General features: G+C 42.2%; 1 protein-coding gene across 1 annotated transcript; it reads right to left on the minus strand.

Moving 5' to 3' along the window:
* Positions 1–2,790: 2,790 nt before the first annotated feature.
* On the minus strand, positions 2,791–24,134 carry lhpp (phospholysine phosphohistidine inorganic pyrophosphate phosphatase). Its single transcript, XM_070851694.1, has 7 exons — positions 23,998–24,134; positions 23,648–23,835; positions 21,381–21,534; positions 21,192–21,255; positions 20,994–21,086; positions 17,710–17,801; positions 2,791–3,555 (listed from the first exon to the last, which is right to left on the minus strand). The coding sequence occupies exons 1-7, from the start codon at positions 24,126–24,128 to the stop codon at positions 3,462–3,464; spliced, it is 816 nt and encodes a 271-aa protein (XP_070707795.1). The 5' UTR covers positions 24,129–24,134; the 3' UTR covers positions 2,791–3,461.
* Positions 24,135–24,242: the final 108 nt, after the last annotated feature.

Genomic DNA, 24,242 nt, shown 5'->3' on the forward strand with positions numbered 1-24,242 from the left:
AAGGTGGGTAAATGCAGGTGTGCTTCAAGAGCAGCAGTGTGCGTGCCATGTAAGAGGAGCCTAACCCAAACAGATGACATAAAAACATAACATGAACGCCGGCTCAGAGACACACTGCAGCGGTGTGTGTTCTATAGATGTAGAACGATCTCGAGGGGCCTGATTTCTAAAAATGTCTCACTTTATTCTAGATATAATTTCATAATCATTCCAACAAATGGGCTTCAAAAATTCATTTCTTCCCATTTTCACAAAAAAGAGTCAATGGGACTCATTAATCATGTTGATGACAAATAAAAAAAACAACAACACACAGTTACAGTGAATTTGGTTGAATGAAATTGTAAAAATGACGCCCACTGGGTGCTGGTGATGGGGCAGGACACACTTTACAGCGAGCCGTCTTCTCCTCTTCGTGAGTCTGTCTCCTAATATATGACACATTCTACAGGGCTTTGCGTCCCTGTGGTGTCAATCAACATAAGATGAAAATGAGATCATGAGCTTAATGAGAGGAGGGAGGTAAGGGTGGGGACACTCTCGCAGCTACACTAGTCATAATCATGTTCTGGTATGACTGCAGAAGCCGATACCTGAAGATATGCATCTAGCTGAAGTGTGCAGTGAATCAAGCAGACTTTACGGGAATGCCGTTCTCAAAATAAATGGACGATGATGAGGGGCTCACAAACTATTTTTTTGGGGTTAGTTGACTGTAATTAATTGTTCAGTCTTTCAAATGTCAGAATAATAAGTAGGAATGCCATTTTCAATTTCTCAAAGCCCAAAGGTGCTCGTTTTCCAGTTACTTACACACATCAGCCTGAGAAGAAATTACAGCCTCACAAAGCACGCTGCTCAAAACTATTGCAATTTATCCTGAAGGGAATATGAATGTGTGTACAACATTTCATGGCAGTGAAATGCTTCACTCAAAAAGAAATGTCAGAGGGGTCAATAGGATTTATCTCCAAAGAAATGTGGTAATCTGTTAAAAGAAAATCACTAATCAATAGTTGTCGAGACACTTCAGTCTGGAGTAAAGTGGTGGGCCGATCAACAGACAACATTGCCATCCCTAGATCCATGACTGAAGCTGGACACGATCTTGGTGTGCCGTCATCTCAGAAATGTATGGAGTGTTTTTCTAATTTTCACATTAGAGAAGCAAAGACCTACAAATATTCTGCATTTTTATTTGATGAGTTACTTAAAACAATTAATCAAGGATTAAAACTGTTTTAAGTACTTAAATACATTTTTTTCTGAATAAACGTGTAACTTCCTCAAGACTAATCCTGTTTACTTGAGATTAAGCACCCTTAATGCATGTCAACAGTGAGGTTATCTGCGGTCAGGGAGCAGAGTGAGAAAACAACACCGAACACAATTCAGATGTGAAAAAGAACAAAAGAGTGAAGTGCCAATAACCTCCAACTGGAAAAACACCACGACAACAGCTTCAGTCAGTCAAGGATTTGACAGCGTGTCGAGTCTGTCGATACTGTCCTGTGTCAGTGAGGTCATACATGTCCAGACATGTCTCCTGAAATTAGGTCATCTCTATTATTTGAAAGGTAATCTTGCTTCACATGTCTGCGGTCACAGCGAGGGAATCAATGTGCTGCACTCCAGCAGGAATATCACTGTTTACCTATCATGGCAGTCTGCAGAAGGTAAACTGCTGCTAATTTATAGCTTGTGTGAAACCGGTGGATGACCTCGGGCTAGTGCGAGGGGTGTGGTAATCAGCTAGCTAGCTCTGAAGCATGTGTACTGATGATGAGCCTGCCAAGAAAAGTTCTTCTTCTTCATCTCTAAGAATTACCGTACTGGAAAAAAAACAACCTAGTTAAAGCCAAGTGAATTCATTCAGGAGTAGTCAAATACATGTTTAATAGCTCCAGATGAGGCCAACGGGCAGTAACATAATGGATGAAACACAGAGTCAAACAATGTGTAAGCTGTTGGAAAACTGCAGACCAGCTGCTAGCACTTTGCCGTATACATTAATATTTATTTCCCAATCAGAAATAGGAGTGGTACAACCAGCTCAGACACAGTTTCATTTACTTCGTAGCATTTCATTACCTTTAATTGCCCAATAACGTTCAAGCTTGTGTCAGCTAATGGTGAAGTGAACCAGAAGGACCTCAATGAATCACTTGGCAATGGGCTTTTGTTCTTATTGAATCTATTTGGTGCACTGAAACCTTGGGGGCAGCGATGGAGGATCGTTTGTTTTGCGCCCCACTTCCAGTCGCCACTATGATCCAGCTGGCACACTGAAGCCCAATAACCAATTTTTTCCCCTCTCATCATTTTATTTAATCTCACTGTAGATGGCACTACATCTAATGAGTGCAAATTAACAGTGTAACAGTGACAGGGCAATCCCCAGCAGAGGCGGCAAACAGTCAAGTAAATAAAGATAAGCAGTTGTAGATTTGTGATTCTTCATTCTGATGACGGAGGGCTCATTTCATCTTTGTTTACAGAGGGGGAAACATGAGCTCAAGCGCCAGCGTAATTCATCACACTCGTCTGAGTTCTGCATTTATCATCTCTCAGACCAGCTCACTTCCCATTTCCAGTGATTTGTTTTTGTTAAACAAAAGCCGCTCCGATATGAATTCCAGTTTAAACCAGAGCCAAGGCTACATTTTCCCCAGTGCTTTGAGACCTTCAGCTCTTTTTTTTTTTTTTTTTTTAAACAACAAAACGTTCTGTGACAATGGCGCAAAAAAACTGGGAAATTCAGGGAGAAAATTGTTTTTACCATCTCACAGACTAGTAAAATAGCTTTATTTACATAGCACTCTCATTACTGACTACTCTCCACTTCTTTATTAAGGTTGTGCTTGTGTTTTGTGCAAACGGAGTGAGTGACAACAATATTACCAACATACAATAGGCTACTTACATTAATTAGCGCACATTAAAATTCAATACAGCTACATTCCAATTGTGCATTTCCGGTTTGACTACTAACTCTCTTCATGTACGATATCTCCTCAAAGAATCTGAACGTGCAACACTACCAAGGGATCTGAACACACAGCATTACTTCTCCCGTCTAACTGTCAGTCAGCAGCTGGTTACAGGCACATGTCAACTTGAGGTATCTTATCAATGCCAATCATGAACTGACAAATGCACAGTGCAGCTCTCAAAAGTGTAGCTCTTGCAGACCCAGGTAATTGTTCTGCAAATTTCATTCTAGTTTGCTTTAAACTATGTGGAACACCAGATGGGTGGGCGTTTCCCATGTCTGACAGTTACAGGATATACAGTATTTGGAGGTTATTTTAGTTTTGTGCTGTTGCTTGAATTACCTCAGAGCAGTGCATCCTTCCCAAGGGAAACAGCACTTGTTAGTATATGACAATACTACCGGCTACCTGTCTGTATCACCCAGGGTCACAGTAAGTGGAGAGTTTCCTGTGTCCACTGCCTTGTACTCAGTGCCTTTGACTGAGGATCATGTCCACAGCCTGGGCCAGATTGTCCACAGTGCCATCAGCCGTCACCGTCGGGTGCCTCTCGTCACTGGGCCTTAGGGAGGAGAAGCAAACACACACAATTAAGAACACGCAGCACAGGAACAAACAGTCGCCACACAACGGTCGGTAAACAAGACGGACTAGCAGTTTGATGCTATCAGCTACATTAACAATACTGACTGTATAAACTGGAACAGAGCAGGACATGAAGGTCTGAGAAGATTCAGGAAAGGCAATGAATCAAGCACAATTACACTAGACACTATCTTGTTTAAGCTTGAGAGGAAGGCTTGGGCAATAAATAAAATCTGTGTCCTCTTAGAAGCAGCATAAGGGCTCACTTATGATCAGCTAAAAATTTGGTGCTGTGACACTTAAAGGTGTCTGTGCAGCTGCTTGCCAAGAACGTCTGCAGGGCAATGCATGCTTTCTGTCTCCATCACCTGCTGTCACACAGTGTTCCAGACTTTTCTAATATATCTGACGGATCTAAAAACAGACCAGCTGGGGACTTCAATGTGAACTGCTCATTCCAAAACATCCAATTCCTTAAAATACAACCAAGAAAATAATGTGATGACTTCGTCCAGTGATTTCCAGCCTGGCTGGGACCCAGAAAGGATGCAGTTGCAAGATAGTATTAATAGAAAAGGTTGTAAGAGAAAGAGAAGGAAAACATATTTTTTGCTGCACAGAACTAAGTCGGTCCACCACTTTGGACCAGACTAAAATATATTAGATGGAATGCCATGATATTTAGTACAGGCTACGTGAACAGGATGTAAACCATAAACCTTCTCTTTCTGTTTCCTCAGAGACACGCTAGCGTTTTTGCAGGTTTTATCTCAACTACAAATCTATGATATCTATAGATCACATTTTCAAATGCTGTGCTGTATAGTTTTAGATTTTCTGAAGTATTTGTTTTGCTTTTTGAGCAGCCATTGATTTCCATTCATTACCAAAATCCAGAATGTCTCTAGAAACACCCTCCTGATCAGCAGGTAAATTTGTTTAATTTTCCTCCCTAACAAGACATTCATGCCCCACAAGGGATTCATTGTAATAATCTCTGTGATCCCTTAACTTTTCATGTTGCACCATCATCAGGTCAAAGTTATAATAAATAATATTTCTCATATTTCGGTTTATTACCAAACACCTGTAAAAATAATGACATCCATAAAGTCTCTATTTATGAAATGTTAGCATGCTAACACACTTAACTAAGATGATGAACATGGTAAACATTATACCAGTTAAACATCAGCATGTTAGCATTGTCATTGCCATGCTAGTGCTGGCATTTAATTCAAAGCAGCCTCACAGAGTCCCTCACATGGCTGTGAACTCTTTGTCTTGTCTTTGTCTAATACTGTATAGTCTGTATTGTCTATTGCTGTCATCATAATTTTGTCTCAACCTGGTTTTTTTAAATAGTGTAAAATCTGTAGGAGGCATGGGCCTATCACCCCCCCAGCTACTGCCATTGTTTGGCTCAGGGCCCAACGAAGGATGCAGATATGGCTGTTTGATCAGCTGGTAGAGGAAATGTGATCCATTTGGCGTGGCACCAGATCCAGGCCGGTATGCAGGACCCTTTTCCTCCCCATCGCGTCTAAAGACAGAGACGCCCCCTTTATTCATCTGTAAGACTGCCCTGGACTCCTGCTCATTTATGAAGTGGTGCCTATAGATACCCCCCTCCCTGGACTGCCTTAACCAGGCTCTGTGTGCTGCCTCTGTTCCCCAGTCACGGGTTGGAGCTCCAGATGGGGAGGCTTTGTCTGGCCCTGGGTGTGCGGCACACACCACCATTAATCCTGCCCTCTGAGAGCTTGCAGAGGACCATGGCAAATATTTGTGAGCCGCCCAAGTGTAGCTTCAGAAAGAACGGGCCGATTGGGGAGGGGGGTTGTGGGGCTGAAGAGAGGTGCTGAATACTGAAGCTGTGGTGAATATGGAGAAGTGGTGCCATGTGTTTACGCATGTCTGTCAGCCACCAATGCTTGGGTTATGTGAGCTGGTTCGCTAATGGTCCGGGTGTTATGTCTCCTGTGCTGGGTTACTCCCACACCCTTTTCTGCCCGAGGACTGATTGAGTTCACACATGCACATGCAGGCACAAACACACAAGTAAGTTAGTCACATGGCTCTTATGTTTCAAGCAGTGAAGCCAGCATTGACCACAGTGTCTCTCCAACCTGATGCTCCTTTAAATCTAAAGGCCTCCACCTTTCAGATATGCATGCATGCATGTGTGTGTATTCATTTTGCTGCTTTACTCCCATTGCCATGAATAATGAAGGAGAAACCAGGTCAATGTGACCATGCAAAATTCAGCACAACGCAGCTAGTGTTACCGATGAGGTAATCTGCGGCTCGCTACGCTGCATGTCCTTCAGGTCAATGCAATATCAATACACGTGAAGGGAGAGGTTTGGCCACTGAGCCTGACAGACACTGCACAGCCTTCACGTACGGATGAGGTCAGCTATGAGCAAGGAAGTGGGAAGCAGCCAAGAATTTAGTTCAACACAGCTGCCACCTTGCTGAAAAACTTCACCACAGTTAGTAAATGATCAAAAGGTTTCGGGTGTACGGGCAAAAAACTAGGAAAGCTGAACTTTGGATGGATTTGGGTCGTGTTCAAACAGTTAGCTGATACATGGATTTGCTACAGAAGTTAATCGACAGTGATTTTGATAAATGACTTGGTTACCAACCAAAATACCAAATATCTGCTGGTTCTAGCCTCTCAAATGTGGTGACTTGCTGACCAGCTTTGGACCGCTTTACACTTCACATGACCAGATACACCCTAAATTAATTGATTAGTCAAAACAACAAATAACAGATTAAATGCTAATGAAAATAATCATTAGATGGAACCTACTAATGGACACAAACAACAAATCAGCTATCATTACAGTCAACAAGTACGTGGACTCACTATTTCATGTGCTTTAAAAAAAAAAGGACATAATGTGCACCTCTAATCCCCTACAACGGCTATGACATGACATTAGATTAAACAGTTGTGCAAGCAGGACACGGGAATATGGGTATCATGTATATATTGCTCAGGCAGTATAAGATTATAGCGGCTTAGAGTGTCATATGATAGAAATATAACATGATACTTGGCTCTATAAAACATTGGAGATACATTTTTACAAGGACAGACCGTGCCTCCATGAAATGAAAATGGATGCGAATGACTTACACGGAGAGCGAATTTGTGTGTGAAAGTCAGCTGTGCATCAAATGATACACAGGCAGGAATGATACAGAAATAACGGCAGTTGACAGTGGGGTGAAAAGCACGATAACCTTCCCACGGGTTAATGCTTAAACACACTTGCACATACACAAAGACACGTGTGTACAGGAGGAAGCAAAACTGTCACATACACACAAGTTCAATTTACATTGCTCTCCTAACCTCTTTGCCTTTGCAAAGTTTGCCTTTTCCCTGACACAGTGCAGATAAAGCAGATAAGATAGCTTAGAGTGAAGTTCGCATTTGTTAGACATCTGGCAATAAGCGCTGTGAGGTTTTAAAGTAATAAGCGACAAGTGGCAGATCTCAAGAGGCTAAATCACCCCGAACCGCAGGTGCACTGTTCAAAATAAACAAGTGGAAGCTAAGCAACAGGGATACGACACTGACAATCCAAGTTTATAGGTAACCGAACATTGGTTTTATAGCTGAAATTGCATTCATTTATGATTTTTATTTGGTTTGAAGGTTTCACAATGTTATTTCCTGTGTAAAGTCTGCAACAAATAAAAAAAAGAAGAATAACACCCTGAGTATTTTGTAATGTGTGCCGTCACCTGGCTCTGCACTGAGGAATCACATTTATGTGAGACGGAAAAAACAGTCAAGCCAGTTTACTGTGAAGTGAAGGCACCACGAGCCAGACCGCTGCCTTTTCTCACACTGTAGCAGCCAATCCAGCCATGACCAGAAGGAGAACACGGCCTGACGATAACTATGGCCTTTATGTTCAGCCAAGCCTGGTGGGCGACATGAGATACTGACGCAAGACAAAGCGCTCTCCCCTCACCCTGGGGGGAAGAGAGGGTTTGTAACTGCATGTGTTTGCTGCTCTGCTGCTCTGTGACGTTGCAGGGAGTCGCGGCCTTGGGGGCGAGAATGTGATCGCAGTTTGACTGGCCCTGTGATAAATAAAAAGGTCATGGGAGAGATTGATGGCAAATCAGGATCCTCAAAAAGACCGGACGAGAAAAAGAAGACTACTCCTGTCAGTTGATATGTCCCTGTCTGGTTTCATCATCATCCACTTCAGCTTCATATTTCCTCTCTCTTTTACCTAGAACCACAGCAGCGCACAGATAACACCCTTGAAATAATAGAGCTGTAAACTCATTTGAGAAGCAGCCCGACTGAACTGGGAAACCACCATGTTACATGCATGTTATGGCAACAGAAATGACAGATGCCAAGCCGGAGCCTTCACATCCTCTGCTGAGTTTGTGGCCACGCAGCAGCCGTTATCACTTCACTGTACATAAGGCTGCATAATGTCGAGTCATGATCAGCAAACAGCTGCGGTATGGTTTTCACACTTTACACAGACGGTGTAAACGGTTCTTTCCAATCGAGAAGGACACAAAGGGGATTCCCTGTTTGCAGAATGAAGAGCCGCTTGATTTTTTCCACCCTTGCCCTCTGAAAACCTCCTGTGCGTGTGCGTGTGTGTGTGTGTGTGTGTGGGGAGAGAGAGTATCCTGAACTGTCGAAACCACCCACTGGAAACTTTCTGTCCTTCCCAACCACAAATACATCTGAGGCTACACGAACAGGATGTAAACCATAAACCTTCACTTTCTGTTTCTTCAGAGACACATAAAAGGTTATACTAGTACCACATCAGAGATCACAATTTCAAACGCTGTTGTAGATTTTCTCAAGTATTTGTTCTGCCTTTTGAGCAGCCATTGATTTCCATTCCATAACCACACTCTTTTCATCAGCATGTTATTATTAGTTGTGCCGCTGATGACTTGCTGAGCTTTAGTTCGAGTGTGTGTGTCTATATCTCACTGTGTAGGAGTGTTTTGTTAGCAGTTAGGGCCTGCTGAGTCACCTGCTTCTGCTGGAGAAAATGCAAACACACACATGCAACCACACAAACACACAAACCATTAGAAGAAAAAATGGCTGCAGCAGAAACCAGGCAATGGCCCAAGTCCCCCCAGCCAAGCAGCCTGTCTATTGGTAATTGCAAGAGGGATTGGATCCCCATTGAAACGACTAAGGGCCTGTGTTCATGTATTTAAGAGGCAGTGCTATGTTTCAGCCTGCCATCTGTGTGCTTTAGCTCTCCGATTCTCTCCCACTCTCATTCCTTTTCTTTCTTTCTCTTTCGCTCTCTCAGGGGTGGAAAAGTACCGTCGAGGGGCTCCGTGGCCAAGGCCCGGCCAGCTCCTTTGTCTCGCCGTGGGAGTCTAGTCTCACTGTGAAAAAAGCTCTGGTTAATTATTAATATCTCATTGACTTATAACGCACGGCAGGCTTTAGAGGAGCCTGCAGGTAGAGGAAGCTGTCACTCCGGGGTGGTGAGGGATGGTAGGCCTGGCTCAGGCACCCAGTGGTGTCTCATCAAGCTCTTTAACCTCTTTGTGCAGCTAGTGCCAGATCCATCCAGAATCTGTACTCAATCTGCAGTGCGCTGTTACGTTCTGATCTCACATCTGTTTGATCCAAACAGACAGCTCAAAACACAACTTGAAAGAAAGAGAGCAAGATGTAGTAAATTACGGTATCGCACTTTACCCTATATACTTTCATTTTAGCTTTGTTGTACTTTCACAGTGATCACAGTGATCTAAAAAGACAGCTTAAAAGAAGAACTCTACTGAAAACCTATATTTTTGAGCATCAAATACTAACCTCCTGGGGGCTTGAAAGGTGTTGTGGCTTGATTCATTGCAAATGACAGCGGTCAGCCTGGGTTCACAGGAGTTTCAACTGAGTCCAACTTCTCAAACACTACTGCAGCTTACTACAGCTTCTTCAAAGTCCATTTGTATGCCAGGTATATCACCAAGATGTTGTAAAATAAACAGTTTCTATTGCTATCACAACTAGAACACATTATTTCATGCAAAGATAAACAGCTAACGTTGATTCATAGCTGTGTACATAACAATACTTTGGCTTAATACGGCTGTGTTAAGCAATGTTTGGCTAAATGTGGCAAAATATGGCAGAGTTTAGCCATATCTTGGCAAAAATATGAGTGTTGGGAATATACTGAGCATGTACATGGATATTTCGGACTCTTTAGCCACCAGTCTTGGCCATCCTTGGAATCCATTGCAACTGTTGTGAATCCAAGTTGATCAGAGCTGCCGATTTCTGTGAGGAAGAGCAAGCGTGCAAACCTCCAGGCAGTGACTGTTAGATACTCAAAACTCGTATTTTCAATGAAATATTCAATCAAAAGCAGCATAGCAGTATGAATGTAAATGTTAGGAACAAAGAAACTTAAGGGAACAGAGCAGCTTTGGGTCTCAAGCCAACAACAGAGTGCTGGCTGGATGAGGGAAGCATTCCCAGAATTGATTGTGTTTACATTCCCCATAAAGCTGCCGATTCCCATCCTTGGGAGTGGGATGAAAACATAGCTCAGAATCTAAGTTAATTAGCAGGACTGTATGAAATGGTGCTGACGCTGCCCTTAAACACAAAACTGATGTAATCCAGCCAATAAGTTTGAGGTACTTTAATAGTTTTTAATACTTGTACGCACTTAAAAACTGCATTCATGAAAATTTCAATTGCTGCAATCTTGAGGCACTGCAAAATGTGTTGAAAAGAGCAACCCACCCACCTCTGGACAAGAATGGGTAAGGTGGGAGCATGCAGCCAGGAAAGAGATTCAACCAACAAAACCCAGCTTTTGTGGGTTATCTGTTAAAACAGAGGGAAATCCAGCGGTGGAAATAGAAACCTTATGCAACACGTATTTTCCTATTTTACCATGCAAATATCCTGCCAAATGTCCTGCTGCTGACTGACAAAGGAGATGCGGAGAAAAGCGAGCGGCTGGTCAGAGATTAGTGGACGGGATCAAAATGAGGGTTGATCCAAGTGCAGTCGAGCCAGTGGATGGAAACACTTTGGTACACTTTAACCTGCAGGGTATGAAATGATACTATGACAGTGTGAGATACATGTATTCATATACATAGATGATCATGTATACTGTACATGTTCTACCTCTTGCTCTTGGCCTACATTGTTTTAGTCTGGTAGCAGCAACAAACCAAATGCTGTTGACTAAATCTGCCTGTTTGTCTCAGAACAAACAAAACCCAATGGGTCACAGTGCTCTTGATTTCAGTTCCTCTGATGATCCGGGGGGACCTGGACACAAAAGAAGGCCACTGCAGATATTGCCTCAGTTCAAAGGCCATACTGTGCACGTAGTATGATTCAGCGGACTGGATAAAGGGTCTCTTTTAAGCTCAGCGCCCACAGCCTCGGTTGAGAAGAGTGAAATGAGATAACTTCACTTCCTCCCCACACACACACACAAAACTAATGTGCTAACAAAGGTTAACAGGACAGGGCGTGGGACTGTGCTGTCTTACTAGACATATAAAGTGCCTGCACACTCGTCTAAAGAGAGAAACGGTTTGCAAAGGTCAAGACAGAGCAAACGCACAGAGAAATTGAACCTCAAGCATAATCTGCTCAGACACATCCCATTCTAAAAAAGCATGCTCCAAACAGAGAAAGACATTATCTCTAAGTGGAAGTATATTTCATGTGGGTGATACATGCAAACAAGGCCTTGAACTTGAAATATGGTAAGTCGCATACACTAATAGGCAAACACTCCCTGTCTGACGGGCACACACTTGAAACCATGTACATTATCATAGCTATTGAGGCTACAGGACACCAGCGGAGGACTGAAAGATAAGCTAGGCTGAAATACAGTATGTACCTGAGAGCCATCCCAGGGGCAGCGCTCAGTTTATAAAGGAGATTAAGCTGCAACCACAGCCATGCAAGTCCGCCCTGTCAAGGTTCAGTGTCACAGATCTGCAGAGGACAAAGCCCATCCATAAACCCAACACTGCTGCGCTGTGTTGAGTCTAATGTCTGTTTGATACAAAGAGATCTGATAGGCTGTTTATGTCAGAGAGGGAGGGAGGGGGGGGGGGCATCGCCTTTCTGTGGACGCACATAACGCAGCGAAATGTTCACACTTTTCCATGAGGCCTTTCACTCAGTCATTTAACCTGTATGTTTATTCACGATGGAGAATGTGTCAAACATCCATACTACATGTTGCAAATAGTGTGAGATAAGAAAACACTAAAACATACACTGTAAAGCATAAACTAGAACAAAAGCGATAACAGACATAAAATCAACAATAAATAATCAATTTAAAAGCATGTATTAAATCATGACCACTACATTACATCAAGCTGATTTCTTTCCACCGTGAGAGCTGTACCTGACTCTTACAATCTATTTGTTCAGGCTGATGGGCCGTTTGCTTTCTTTATGAGCAGCCTTCCCTCCTATTCGCTGCACTGATAATGGATTTATTTGCATGACTTCATCATGGGGACCAGTGGATATCTGCTCTCGATATCCCCACTAATCACTGGTCGTGTGCCACTCATTCAGTCAGCTCAGCCTCACCTGCTGGAAAGAGGGAGGGACTCTGCCCATGCTAGACACCGGTGACTGATCTGACCCTTAACTGGATTCATGGGCATAATTTTACAGTTAATTGGTGCCAGGAGATGTCAAGAACAAAATCTGTTTCATGTCGTTAAAAGCCTTTAATGCCTCTTCTCGCACTTTCTCCCAGATATAAACCGTACCATCCAATACAATACTTCATAGGTCACATTACAGGACTTCATTACGTTATCAAACCACATCTTTTTGACTCTCACTCCACATCCGTCTCTCACCTGCTGGCTCTAATCAGTGTGATTACAAGAGGAGCAGTTACGGTGACAGTTACAGTGATATATGAATATTTGCATACTGACCATCTGGTGAGAACTGCACACGCAAACTGATGTTATTCAGTGCACAATACTGCATGAGTGATTGTGTGCATGTGTACATCAGCTTCACTGATACAGTGTGTGCCAACTACTGTAGTTTATACCGCCTGTTACACAGTTTACAGCAGTCATAAAATAAGCAAAGTGACACTAAAAATCTATAAACATGGTCGTGGTACCATGTAATGCTCATTATGCTGCAGAAAATTAAATTAGAGAAAACAAACAACTTTTTAGATCATTAACAACACTTGGCAAAAAAGTTTGTAATGTTTAGAGTTTGGTCTGAAGATGGCGTCAGCAATGTCATGCTGCCATGACGTTATTTGGTCTCTGTACAGTGGCCATTTAAAAACATTTTTAGAGTCATCTTTACACTGTCCAAGCTGTTTGTAGTCAGACATGCTGACAAGCCATGTTCCCATTATATCATACAGACCATGATTACAACTACCAGAGTGCAAAAAACGGACTAAGTCAGCCTTGTGGTTGTAATTTCAAGTCAGAGATATCAGAAATTTTGGACAGATACAATAGTTCCCTGTTAGCAAGTAGCAAAATGGCTGCAAATACATAATTGCTGGCAACTACATCTAAAGAAAATCCAATATTCAGCTAATTACAAGGGGCTTGTCTTTGGTTTCACTTTTTACTCGCAATATAATATATCTGGTTCAGGCTTAGCCAATTTATCCGGTGTGTCTAACAATTGAGGTATTTTGCGATGAAAGCTCCTGAATCACAACAATGTGATTTTCTTCCTGTTCTTTCCATTATGCAAACATGAAATAAATGCAGCAGTAAACTAACCATAGCACGTTGGCATGTTTTCTAACACACAAACTAACAGTGGCATGTTTGGTTTTCTAAACTGCCTGAGCTTGGAGTAGCAATGCAAGTGCGACCCACTCACAGCGCAGTCAAAATACTGAGGGAAAACTAATCTGCATGGTAATCACATGGTTACTAGCCCCCCGCTAAGTCTGCTTCCTGCTGTGTCCCTCAGTGACGACCACAGACAGAAAGGGCACGAACCAGGGTGTGGTTTGGGCACACTGGTTCATAGTTTCTGTCATCAGGGACAAGTTCTCTCTGGAGATGTTTAATCTGGCTTGGCCTGCTTGGGAAACAGTTTCCCAACACTCATATTAGCAGTCAAGCGTTGGCCACAGGGAGAGGTCTGCACTGTAAACCATTTTGAAGATGGTTGCTGCTGTGTGAAAATGTTTGCTGTGCAGTCTCTGCCAGATTCCAGTAAGGGCTTCCTCTAACTCATTGGCCCTCATTCAAAATACCTTTCAGTACTGTGTTAGTACCTTAAGCATCACTATAATGTTTTCTCTTCCGCCGAATCACAAATGCCAGTACTGAGGCTGCATGTTTAAATCAAAAGCCAGAAATACAACTTCTATGATCAGGCTCAGCATGCCAAGACCAAAAAGCTAAGAAACTAATTGTGTCGGCTAGCAGTGGCAACGAAGCTAGTTTACAATTGGTTCGCGAAGGAGCAGCATGATGTGAACCTGCTTTCATGAGGCCTCAATGCTACCCAGTTCTGTGACACTGCAGTTCCTTGAAGATAAGAGAACAGAAACAAGAACACAGAATCAGTCAAGGCCAAAGACCACGGGAGATGACAATTTAAAAAGACAGCATATTAGAGTGAGCCACAGCACAGCGAAAAACAAGGACAGCAGACTCACAATCAGGACAGTTCTGTGTAGAGCTACGCATCACTGAGTGTTAACAGGCAGCTGTTTGCTAATATGTTTGACATGTGAATTTTATTAAGTGATATATCACAGTTGTGTCTATAGCTTGTACCACTATTACTACTCCAAAAAGTTTTCATTTTAACCAAAAGTATCAAACATGCATCAGTGTTAAACTCCATGTTTAAACCAACAACAGCACAAGAGTCTTTGCAAAGGTACTAGGGCTTTATCAGTAATATAAATCAAGAAATATCTCTTGGAGATTAAGCAAGCAAGACTATGAACCTGACCAAGCATTTGGTATTTTTCGTTATGCAACAGTTTTATATTCTCAGTTATTCAATATTGAAGTATTGAGATTTGGTGTGCAGTTTCAACGTTGTGGCAACCATTCAACACATAACTACAGAGCTGCGGCTGGACAAGGGCGCAGTGTTGGGAGAGCGTTCCCATGCAGCTGATTAACATCAGCAGTCACATCACCATACTCCCAGTCTAATTTCCAACCACTCTTTGGTGTAGGCCCTTCTTTGCAAACCTGTTCTGCATTAAGGAGCAAAGGGTCCTCTGGCTCCCCTGAGGGAAATGCGCTAACTTTCGCTCATTATTTCAGAACAAGGGAAAGTTGACTGCTAGCAGAGCACTCCCCTATTACAATTACCCCTATAGCCTCAGCAGCCATTAGTGGTAGGTACTGTAATATCACTCTGCTTGGCCTCCACGGTTTTAAATGTAATCTGTAAGAGCCATCATAATAACAGTGATAACAACTACATTTCTGTACTGTGCCTCTTATGAAAAAGCAGAGTGAGCGATCACATGTGAAACCGTCTTACTATAACTGATTATGTAAAAGTGAATGCAGATTATGTACCATCTGACTAGGCTAGGCTGACTTGACCTTTTCTTCCTGGAACAGCCCAGGTTGTTGAATTCACATCAAAGCTTGTAAGGACCAACCTCAAATCATCTGTTTTGATAAGAGTTTACTGTGAAGACTGTGAAGAAGGCAGACACGAAAAAATATTTCTAAGTCTTTATCTGACAGATCTAAATTAGACTTAAAGACTTTCAGGTTTCACGCAGTCCCTGCTGATTAACAGTATGTCAAGTCAAAAACTTTTTAAAATATGCTGATATGATTAGATTTGTCTGTGATTTTTCCCCTTCCTGTCTTGTCACTAGGCCTGGGGTATTTGAAGCAGTCTTTTCTCCAAGCCTGAGGCCTGCTCAGCATCTGGTTGACTTGGAAACAGCTGTGTTTTCACAGATCTGACTGAGGGTTTATAGCTGCTCCCAGCAAGCCTGGGTTCACTGCGCCTGTTTGGCTAAAAAATGATAAATCTCACGTCTGCCCCTCACTCACACTCCCAGGGAAACACTGGGAAGCTGTCACTGTTTCGCCTCTTGTTCTCAGGGAATGTATATAGTTTAATATATCTGGTGAAGGATCTGGGATATTATGAGGCCTCTGTGTTAAATGAGTACATGACAGCTCACTTTAGACCCACTTGAATATGATGCACAAATGTTACTTCCTGTTACTGGCCGTGTTTCAGCAGCAAAGATCTACAAGCGCAAGTGTCTTCTTGCACTTGGTTACCGCTCGCACACAGGCACGATGCGTTATCTAAAGCAGCAACAAATTCAAAAGCACAACTATGGCTGCAGCTGATGATTATCTTCTATAAAATCTCTATCTCAGTCTCCCAGAGCTCAAGACAGTGTCTCAAAATGGCTAATTTTGATCAACAGTCTGAACCCGAGGATATTCACTTTACAACAATATAAAACAAGCATTTCTGCTTGGAAAATAAATCAAATGATTATTCAAATTCATTTTCTGTTGATTGAGTAATCAATTAATCGTCTAATCGTTTTAGCTCTAGCAGCATAATGCTACACAACTGTACTGTTCAATGTCATTTGTTGCTGTATGTCTGTGTGTGCACATGTTTCACCATATACTCTTCATTCACGAGTCGGTCTATAAATCTAGACCACCACAGCTGAAACACAACACGTCATGTAACACAATACTAATATGTTCTTCTACGGGACACAGCCCATTCATTTTAACCAGTTGCCCTCTCCTCCAAAAGAGAGAGAGAGAAAAAAACAAAAAAAACACTGGATGAGCTCGGATATAATCTAATCGGGTTCATCCTGTGTTTAGTTGAGTAAATCAGACAGTGTTCAGAGTGTCAGCACACTGGAGCTGAACTGAGCTGCTGGAAGAAGAAGTAGAGTCACATAAACCACATGGATTTTGCCCAGTCTGCTGAGAGTCTGTGAAACACTGCATACTGTTGGCTTCTGAACTTGCATACCGGCACAGATTCGTACAGGTTACACACGCATGCACGTACATGAAAGTGGAAACACAAACCCGCATATGGCCGTCATGCGCACAGGAATAACTCTGCACTGACAGAGGACAGGTTTTACAGTGAGCGACTGTGCTCTTAGTGCAGGATTAGGGCTGACTGATGCTCAAGCAGAATGCTCAGCGTTCTCTGGTCACATGACCAGGAAACCTGCATGCAAGTCTGCAGTAGTGGAGCAGGTCATCAAGCCTGGTGTTCTTTAATGTCGCACTTCTAGTCGTGACAGAGCGTTTTTGTATATTGTCGTGTTGATACTTAAATAGAGGATCTAAATACCTGCACCACTACTGCTTCATAGTAATCGCTGCTTTGAAAAATAGGCTTTCTATACCAGCACTTCAAGTGTAAATAGTAAATGTTCAGGATTCCCCTACCATTACCATAAATATATCTAAAGTGCACATATAAAACCTAGTGCTAAGGTTGCATAGCATACAGAAAAAGCATTAAAAGCACCAGTTACTGTATAACTTCGAACATACATTATAATGTAAAGCATACATGCGACATAATGTGCAGTTCTATAGCAGTGCCTCCTCCCACTCCCAGTTACTTTTCTCTTTTCTTAAAGCCATAAGTACCACATATATCTTCTAAAATAATCAACCATATGTTTCTGTAATTACACCATATGAAAGGCGCCCCCGTAATCTCCAGATTTGGGATCATAAATCCTTGGTGAATATGACCTTGTGGGTGAATAGCATTCAACATGTGGGGAGAATAAAGCTATTTTCAGCGGATTCTCAAATCAAATAAACAAATCTGGAAGACTGAAGAAAGAGGTGGGTCGCTCTCAGGAAGCCCCTGTGTTTTGGAGGAAACTTTGATTCGCAATGCTGATGCGAGGGCGCCCTCTCCTGGCAAACAGCTCAGCAGATTTCTGATCTTACAACATGGTCAAAGGATAGTTTGACTAACTAGCAGGGACATCTCTGGCAAGTAAGGAATTGTGTTCATGTTGATAGATTATGTCAAGGAGACCATAGTTCATGCCGAGAACATCTGAGGATTCAGGACATCCCTTACCTGTATTTGCCCGTCCTGACTTGTACTCCTTTCATTCCACAGTGTTGGGCCCCACCTACATCATTCACCAGGTCATCCCCGATCATCAGCACCTGCAAGTGAGGAAGGAGGGAAAAAAAACACTATAAATTAATTTGTTTGATGGTCCTATGCAGATGGAGTTACTGTAAGGATTAATTTAGCTTTCCACTGGTTGAAACTAGTTCAGCAGTTCACAACCAGGGACCTGGGGACACCAAGGGGTCCTTGAGGGTGGTCCAAGGGGCATATTCTAATTTCACTTTTATTTCACTGACTTGAAGTTAGCCCAATGAAAGAATGTATAAGAATGACGACTCTGTTCACAAACTTCACACTCTTCACTGTTAATCTGCCAATCTACAGTGTAGACAGTCATGGGACAATCAAACCTTATGAGAATACCTGAGATAAGTACAAATACAGGTCCTCAGCCTGATGTACATCAATTTGGAAGTCCTTGACAGCAAGAAGATTGAGAACCACTGCACTAGTTTACCAGCTATATCAGTTGGTGACACCAGGATATGACGTGGTTGTGTTGTTTCAAGTGCCAGCAGCTATCTCTTGCTTCCTAACTACGAACCATCATGGCAGATCCATTTCAGCCTGCCTCCCTTCTCCTCGGGTTTCTTTTTAAAACTTCTCGGCTATCCTCTCCACTGACCGGGACTGTGCTTGTTGTTACACAATCACGAGTTTGCACCACTGCATATTGGTGTGAAAAATGTGGTATCTGAAATAAACTGTGAAGGTTATCAAGCGGGCGGGTGGGGATAAGAGACAAAAAAAGAACCTAAAATAACGGATCCACGGATATTTCCACGCATTGCTTTGTAACACGTGAAAACATTAGCAGTTATAGTGAGCTGGGACACTAAAAATGGTGGGCGAGCTTAAGTGCACAACAGGTTGCACTATTCTGGATAAGATGCAAGACTGGATGTAGGAAGGTTAATGAGGTGAGAGTTATTCACACCAGCATCAAGTGAACGACTGAATCCTGTGTGCTGTTCTGTGACTGGAATACTACTTCTGATCAGAGATGATAATCTCAAATTTGGTGAAAGGAATAATTCTGGTCTGCAGGACGGGAGTAGTTTCATTTTGATTATTAAGTGAGTGACTCAATAAAAAAAGAATTTCCACTCTGAGGAAAAAAAAAAACCTTTACAACACCATCTCTGCGTGAAAGCCTGGGTGAGTGACTGGTGGCTCTGGAAAGGGCAGCAGATGTAGCTGTGGATATATCCATGTCTCAGTGAAAGAAAAGAAAATCCAGAGCAAAGAGTGAGGCTTAGGCCAAGATGAACCCAGCTTTCTCAGCGTGCCAACTGCCAGCTCCAAAAATAGATACGCTTAGAGAGACTGCCATGAAAGAACACACAATCTTTAGACCTGGGATACACTGAGATGAGCAGATACCGGGGTTAGACATTAAACACATGTTGAGACACCTGCTGAGAGAAAAAGAGGGTGTATAACTGAAGGGGAAGTGTCTTGGCTTTGCTCTTTGATAGGTTTCTAAATGTAGACTAGTGTGTGTCAGAGTCTTCTTGTTCCAGCTGCCCGTGGCTGAACAAATCAAGTTGGCCGCTATGTTGCTTAGTTGGGCGTTAAACCAGGGGGAAAGTAAATGAATATCTCGAAGGTGCTGCGCAGCAGTGAGTCAGGGCTGAGCATTTTGAGTGTCTAAATTAGTGTCAAAAATTCATCTACCGTGACATAAAAATTCTGCCACTTATTTTCATGAGCACTGGAGACGTATTTAACAAGATGTTTATGGTTCTGTTTACAATAAAAACATTCTGATGCACTGTGGGCTCGGTGATAATCCAAAAATCTGACTGTTTGTGTCAGAAGTCTGAAGATACAATTTGGCAGGTTTGGTGTCAAATGAGCAAAAAATAAGGGAGGAAATAGGTTTGATTAGTTTTACAGGTTTTAAGAAAAAGAGAGTCATGGTCCTCATAATTCCTGCCAACTCCATGCATCTGAGTATTTCAAAGTGGGAAGACAGATTTCCTCAGCGGAGGAGTCAAAATAAGTCAGAGTCAGAATAAGAGGAGGACGTGGAGGAAGAAGAACAAGAACAAGGAGAACTAGAAAATGGGCAAATAAATGAGGGAACGGCAGCAGAGCCACGCGGGCCATTATAATCTGCCCAATATATTGGACAGTCATTGTGTGGCTGCTGAAATGTGGCCAGAAACTGAGTTTCGTGACATACATGTACCTCTACACAAGGAAAGCACCATGACACAGAACAACATACCCAGTCTTATTAAGGCAGGATTTGTCCTCATTGAAATCACAAGACCTTTCTGGGGAGAATTGTAACAATACAAGTCACAAAACAAAAACTGTGCGCTTGGGCAACACCTCACATATCTCTAGAGAGTGTCACGCCATGTTGCTTCTCTTAAAGGGATAGTTTGGATTATTTCAAGTACAGTTGTATGGAACTAAGTAAGTACTTTGGCCACCTAAAAAAGGCCTACCTAAGAGAAAAGTATTTTTACTTTTCTTTTACTGCTTTACATTGCTGTCAGACAGCTCTTTTAACAAGGAACTAAAAACGTTCTCTCTTTCTCTTCGGTTGCTTCAAAGCCACCAGACTCTATTCACAAAAACAGTCATTTTACATTGCAGAGCACTGGAGTTGCTAATCCACTGCTTCTGCCTTGTGTGGTTAGGGTTAGTTTGTTTGTGTTATTGTGTAACTTTGGTGTTGTAAATGGTTAGCTGCTTCCTTGATCAAGCCTGCGGTAGCACAGCAAACTCCAGTGTTCTGTGAGATAAATTTACTGTTGGGGGGATGCAGACTGCAATCTACTGCAAGTAAATCACTAAATATGTTTAAGTACCTCATATATACCCACTTCAAAAACTACCCCTGCCTGCAGCCTGTAAATTCCTGTAAACTGAAAAGGAACTATTTGAACTATTTGTCAATTGCACAACAGTTATCAGTAGTTTTTTTTTCCCATGTGTAAATGCACTATTGCAGATGCTGACTGCTGCATGTTTCCCAGATGACCACAGTGACCACTGAGACTTCTGAGCGTGGCAACATAAGGTGCAGTTACCTGACGTACTTCTGAGTCCTCTCAAAGGTCAAAAGATATATAAATGTCCACAGCAAAGCTACAACTTTAGCATGTTAGCCTAGAATCAAAGAGTCTTCATTATAACATAATAGACATTATACTTACCGGTACTACCTTGTATTTTGGATGCACACATTATCCTCTGTTGTTACGTACCTCATGTGGTTGAAGCCCCATGTCACTGACAACACTCTGGAAGAATGTTGGGTTCGGCTTTCCAATTACTTCAGCCTTTAAATCACAGGCATACTGGAGGGAACACAAAGGTATCAATAATTAGTCACTGTTCACATATCCAGAACTGCTGTTTTCAATTCTTAATAAACATATCAACCCAAATTGCTCCCACTGTACCTCCAGAGCCTTCATGTAAACCCCAACATCTAGTTTCAAACCATCTGTCTCCTTATAGTACCTCCTATGAAGAAATTAAAACATCACAAATGGTTTATTTAGTTCTGTGAATACATTTTATATTTCACATTGTGCTCATTACTTGGAATAAGCATGTACAGTAATGACTGCTGTCTTATATCCTCTTACCCTTGGCCCAGAGAGAACAGCACTGGCTTCTCCAGGCCTATAAGGACCCTGAACGCGTCGTTCAGGTTCTGGTAGGAAAACTTTTCAGCTGCGTCTCCAATCACCACGCAGTTTGGATTGGACGTGTCAACACCGTCAAACTCGGGGACAAGTCCTGCAAAAGAGTACACGCACAGTTTAATGCTTTTTAGAGTTGGATGATTTAAAGCATAGATGATATTCTATGTTTTTCATACTTTTAAACAAATCACACGAGAAGACTAAAAACCTCAAAGTGTTGCCTGCATAGCCAAAATCTGATTGTTTTTTTTCATTTTTGTATAAACTATTCCTAACACATCTGTGAGCCACACAGATACACTTCTTGACACAGGAACTGTAAATTATTGAGTCCATCTCATTTACACCGAGCTGCTGCTGGAAATACTCATTGGTGTTTTATTTTTTTTAAAAAAGTTAGGGAAGTTTATGGAAGTATTGACACACAAACTAATACATTGTTTTGATGTTTTCATGGGATTTATGGACAATAACAAAAATACAGAATATCACCCCAGCCTTGTCCTTTAACACACAAGCCTTTTACTGTGGGTACATTCCTGAAACACACTCGGCTACCAAATACTGTTAAAAACAGAGAGGCCTGGATGTTCCTAGTGGCAGCCTGAGGCACAAGTAAGAGAGACAACTGACACAAGTGGAGTACATATTTAGATATTGTCACAACTGTGTTTTTGTTTATATATATTTTAACATTTGCTCCATTTAACTATGCCACTGTCAGTTGTCACTGCGCTGCCGCTTAAAAACCACAATGAAAAAAAAAGTTTGTGAATAATAATGCGTAAACAACTTTTTTCAGAATTTCTTAACTCATTTATTAAAGTAGCCTATATGCTATTTATACATTTTGTTAAATTCTCCAAGGGATGTGTTTGTGTGACAACAAGGAATAAATCAGTTCTGGGTTGAAATACCATATTTGGTTGTTTATATATTTGGTACCAGATTATCAATTTAACATTCCAGTAACCACTGGAACAAACATCTGTCAACAAGATGACAGAGAACAATTAAATAAGACACAATAATACACTACACTTCCGTTCCTTCAGTTAGCCTATATTTAAACCTGTGTTTATGCAGTTACAATTTCACTACAACAATACAAAAAGGTCCCATATTCTGCTCATTTTCAAGTACATACTTGCATTTGGAGGTCTTACTAGAACAGGTTTAGATGGTTTAATATTCAAAAAACAAAACACATTATTTTTCTCAGAGCAGACATGTCTGCTGCAGCTGTTTTCAGCCTCTGTCTGGACACTAGAAGAACAGAGGAGTCTGCGTACTTCGCTCTCTTCTTCCACGTCTTCCTCTTACTGAGAGCTCGATGAGAAAAAAAAAAAAAACAACGGCGGAGAGCGAGGTAGATTCAGGAGGTTTTCATTTGGCGTGGACTGACGGTCTGCTGAAGGGCTGGAGGAGGTCACATGATCAACAGATCCCCTTATGACATCCTATAGGGAGCCAAATCTTAACAGAGAGTTTTCACACACATTTACTAAAAGATGGAGCAAGAGAAAAAGAGAGAGGACGGTGTTTGGCAGTCTATAGGTACACTAGGGAGACATATTTATGTTGAGAAGACATTAAAAAGTGCATTGTGCATATAGGACTTTTAAGACAATTTTTGTAGCCGATTGTTATGAATGACTATGAGAGTAATTATTAGTAAAGAGTGCATTTTTGTTCCTTTTTACTTACTAGAACGGACTAACCTCATTTGCAAAAGCGATTGCATGAAATGAATGAAAAACAAAAAACTAGGACGTGCTTAATCAACAACCATCCTAAAACAGACTAAAGGCTGCTGACTTGTCTGTCAGCGGTCACCAGGAAGATCCACTCATACATCATATACTGCTTATCCGTAAGGATCGGGGGGGCAAGAGGCCCTGGACTGGCCGCCAATCAATCACAGGGCCAAGACAACAGAGACAGACAACCATTCATGCTCATACTCACAACTATGGGCAATTTAGAGTCACCTGAATCCAACATGCAAACATGGGAGAACATGCAAACTCCACACAGAGCGGTTCAAGGTGCAAACCTTCAACCTGTCGGCCAGGATTTGAACCTGGAACCTTCTTGCTGCGGGTCAACAGTGCTAACCACCACATCACTGTGCAGCCCTGTATAGAGTCAGTTCTGAGGATAACCAGGGGTTGTTATCAAAATGTCTTGACAGTTTAAGGCATTACCGTCATACACCAGCAGGTGAGGCCGTAAACCTCTCTCTTTGAGGACAGCTATGACTGCAGGAGCAGGAGAGAAGACCTCAGGCACAGATATGTCAAAGCCCAGTCTTTGCAGCTTGGCCACAAACGTCTCTCTGGCGGCCTGGGTCTCATTGGTGCAGAAGCGCAGCTGCAGGTCAGACTCCTTGAGCCTTTAAAAGAGTCAAAAGGTGAGTCTTTAAAAGGAGCTGCGAGAATTGAGAAGTCACCAGCACAGACATACAACTGAGTGCATGCACTTTGCTCCACAGGCGCTGACTGTCGGGTAAGCTGGACGTGCAAAAACAAAAAAAAAACGCCGGTTAATCACTCACTTTTTCACAGCTTCAGTTGAACCTGAAATGGCAACGCCGTCGCCCTCCCCGCTGTCATACAAAACGCCACACATGTCCAAAATGACACCTTTCAAACTCTTCGAGCAGCCTGGCCAGCAAGTGTCAGCCATGACGGACGGCAGCCTCAGTGCGCATGCGCGTAATGCATGGCGACCAGCCCGTTGTTAAGGAATGAGTGATAAACACTGACTTTTACACACTAATTCATCAGTAGTTTTAATACA

The sequence above is a fragment of the Pempheris klunzingeri genome, chromosome 20, assembly GCF_042242105.1.
Source record: "Pempheris klunzingeri isolate RE-2024b chromosome 20, fPemKlu1.hap1, whole genome shotgun sequence".
Classification (NCBI taxonomy): domain Eukaryota; kingdom Metazoa; phylum Chordata; class Actinopteri; order Acropomatiformes; family Pempheridae; genus Pempheris; species Pempheris klunzingeri.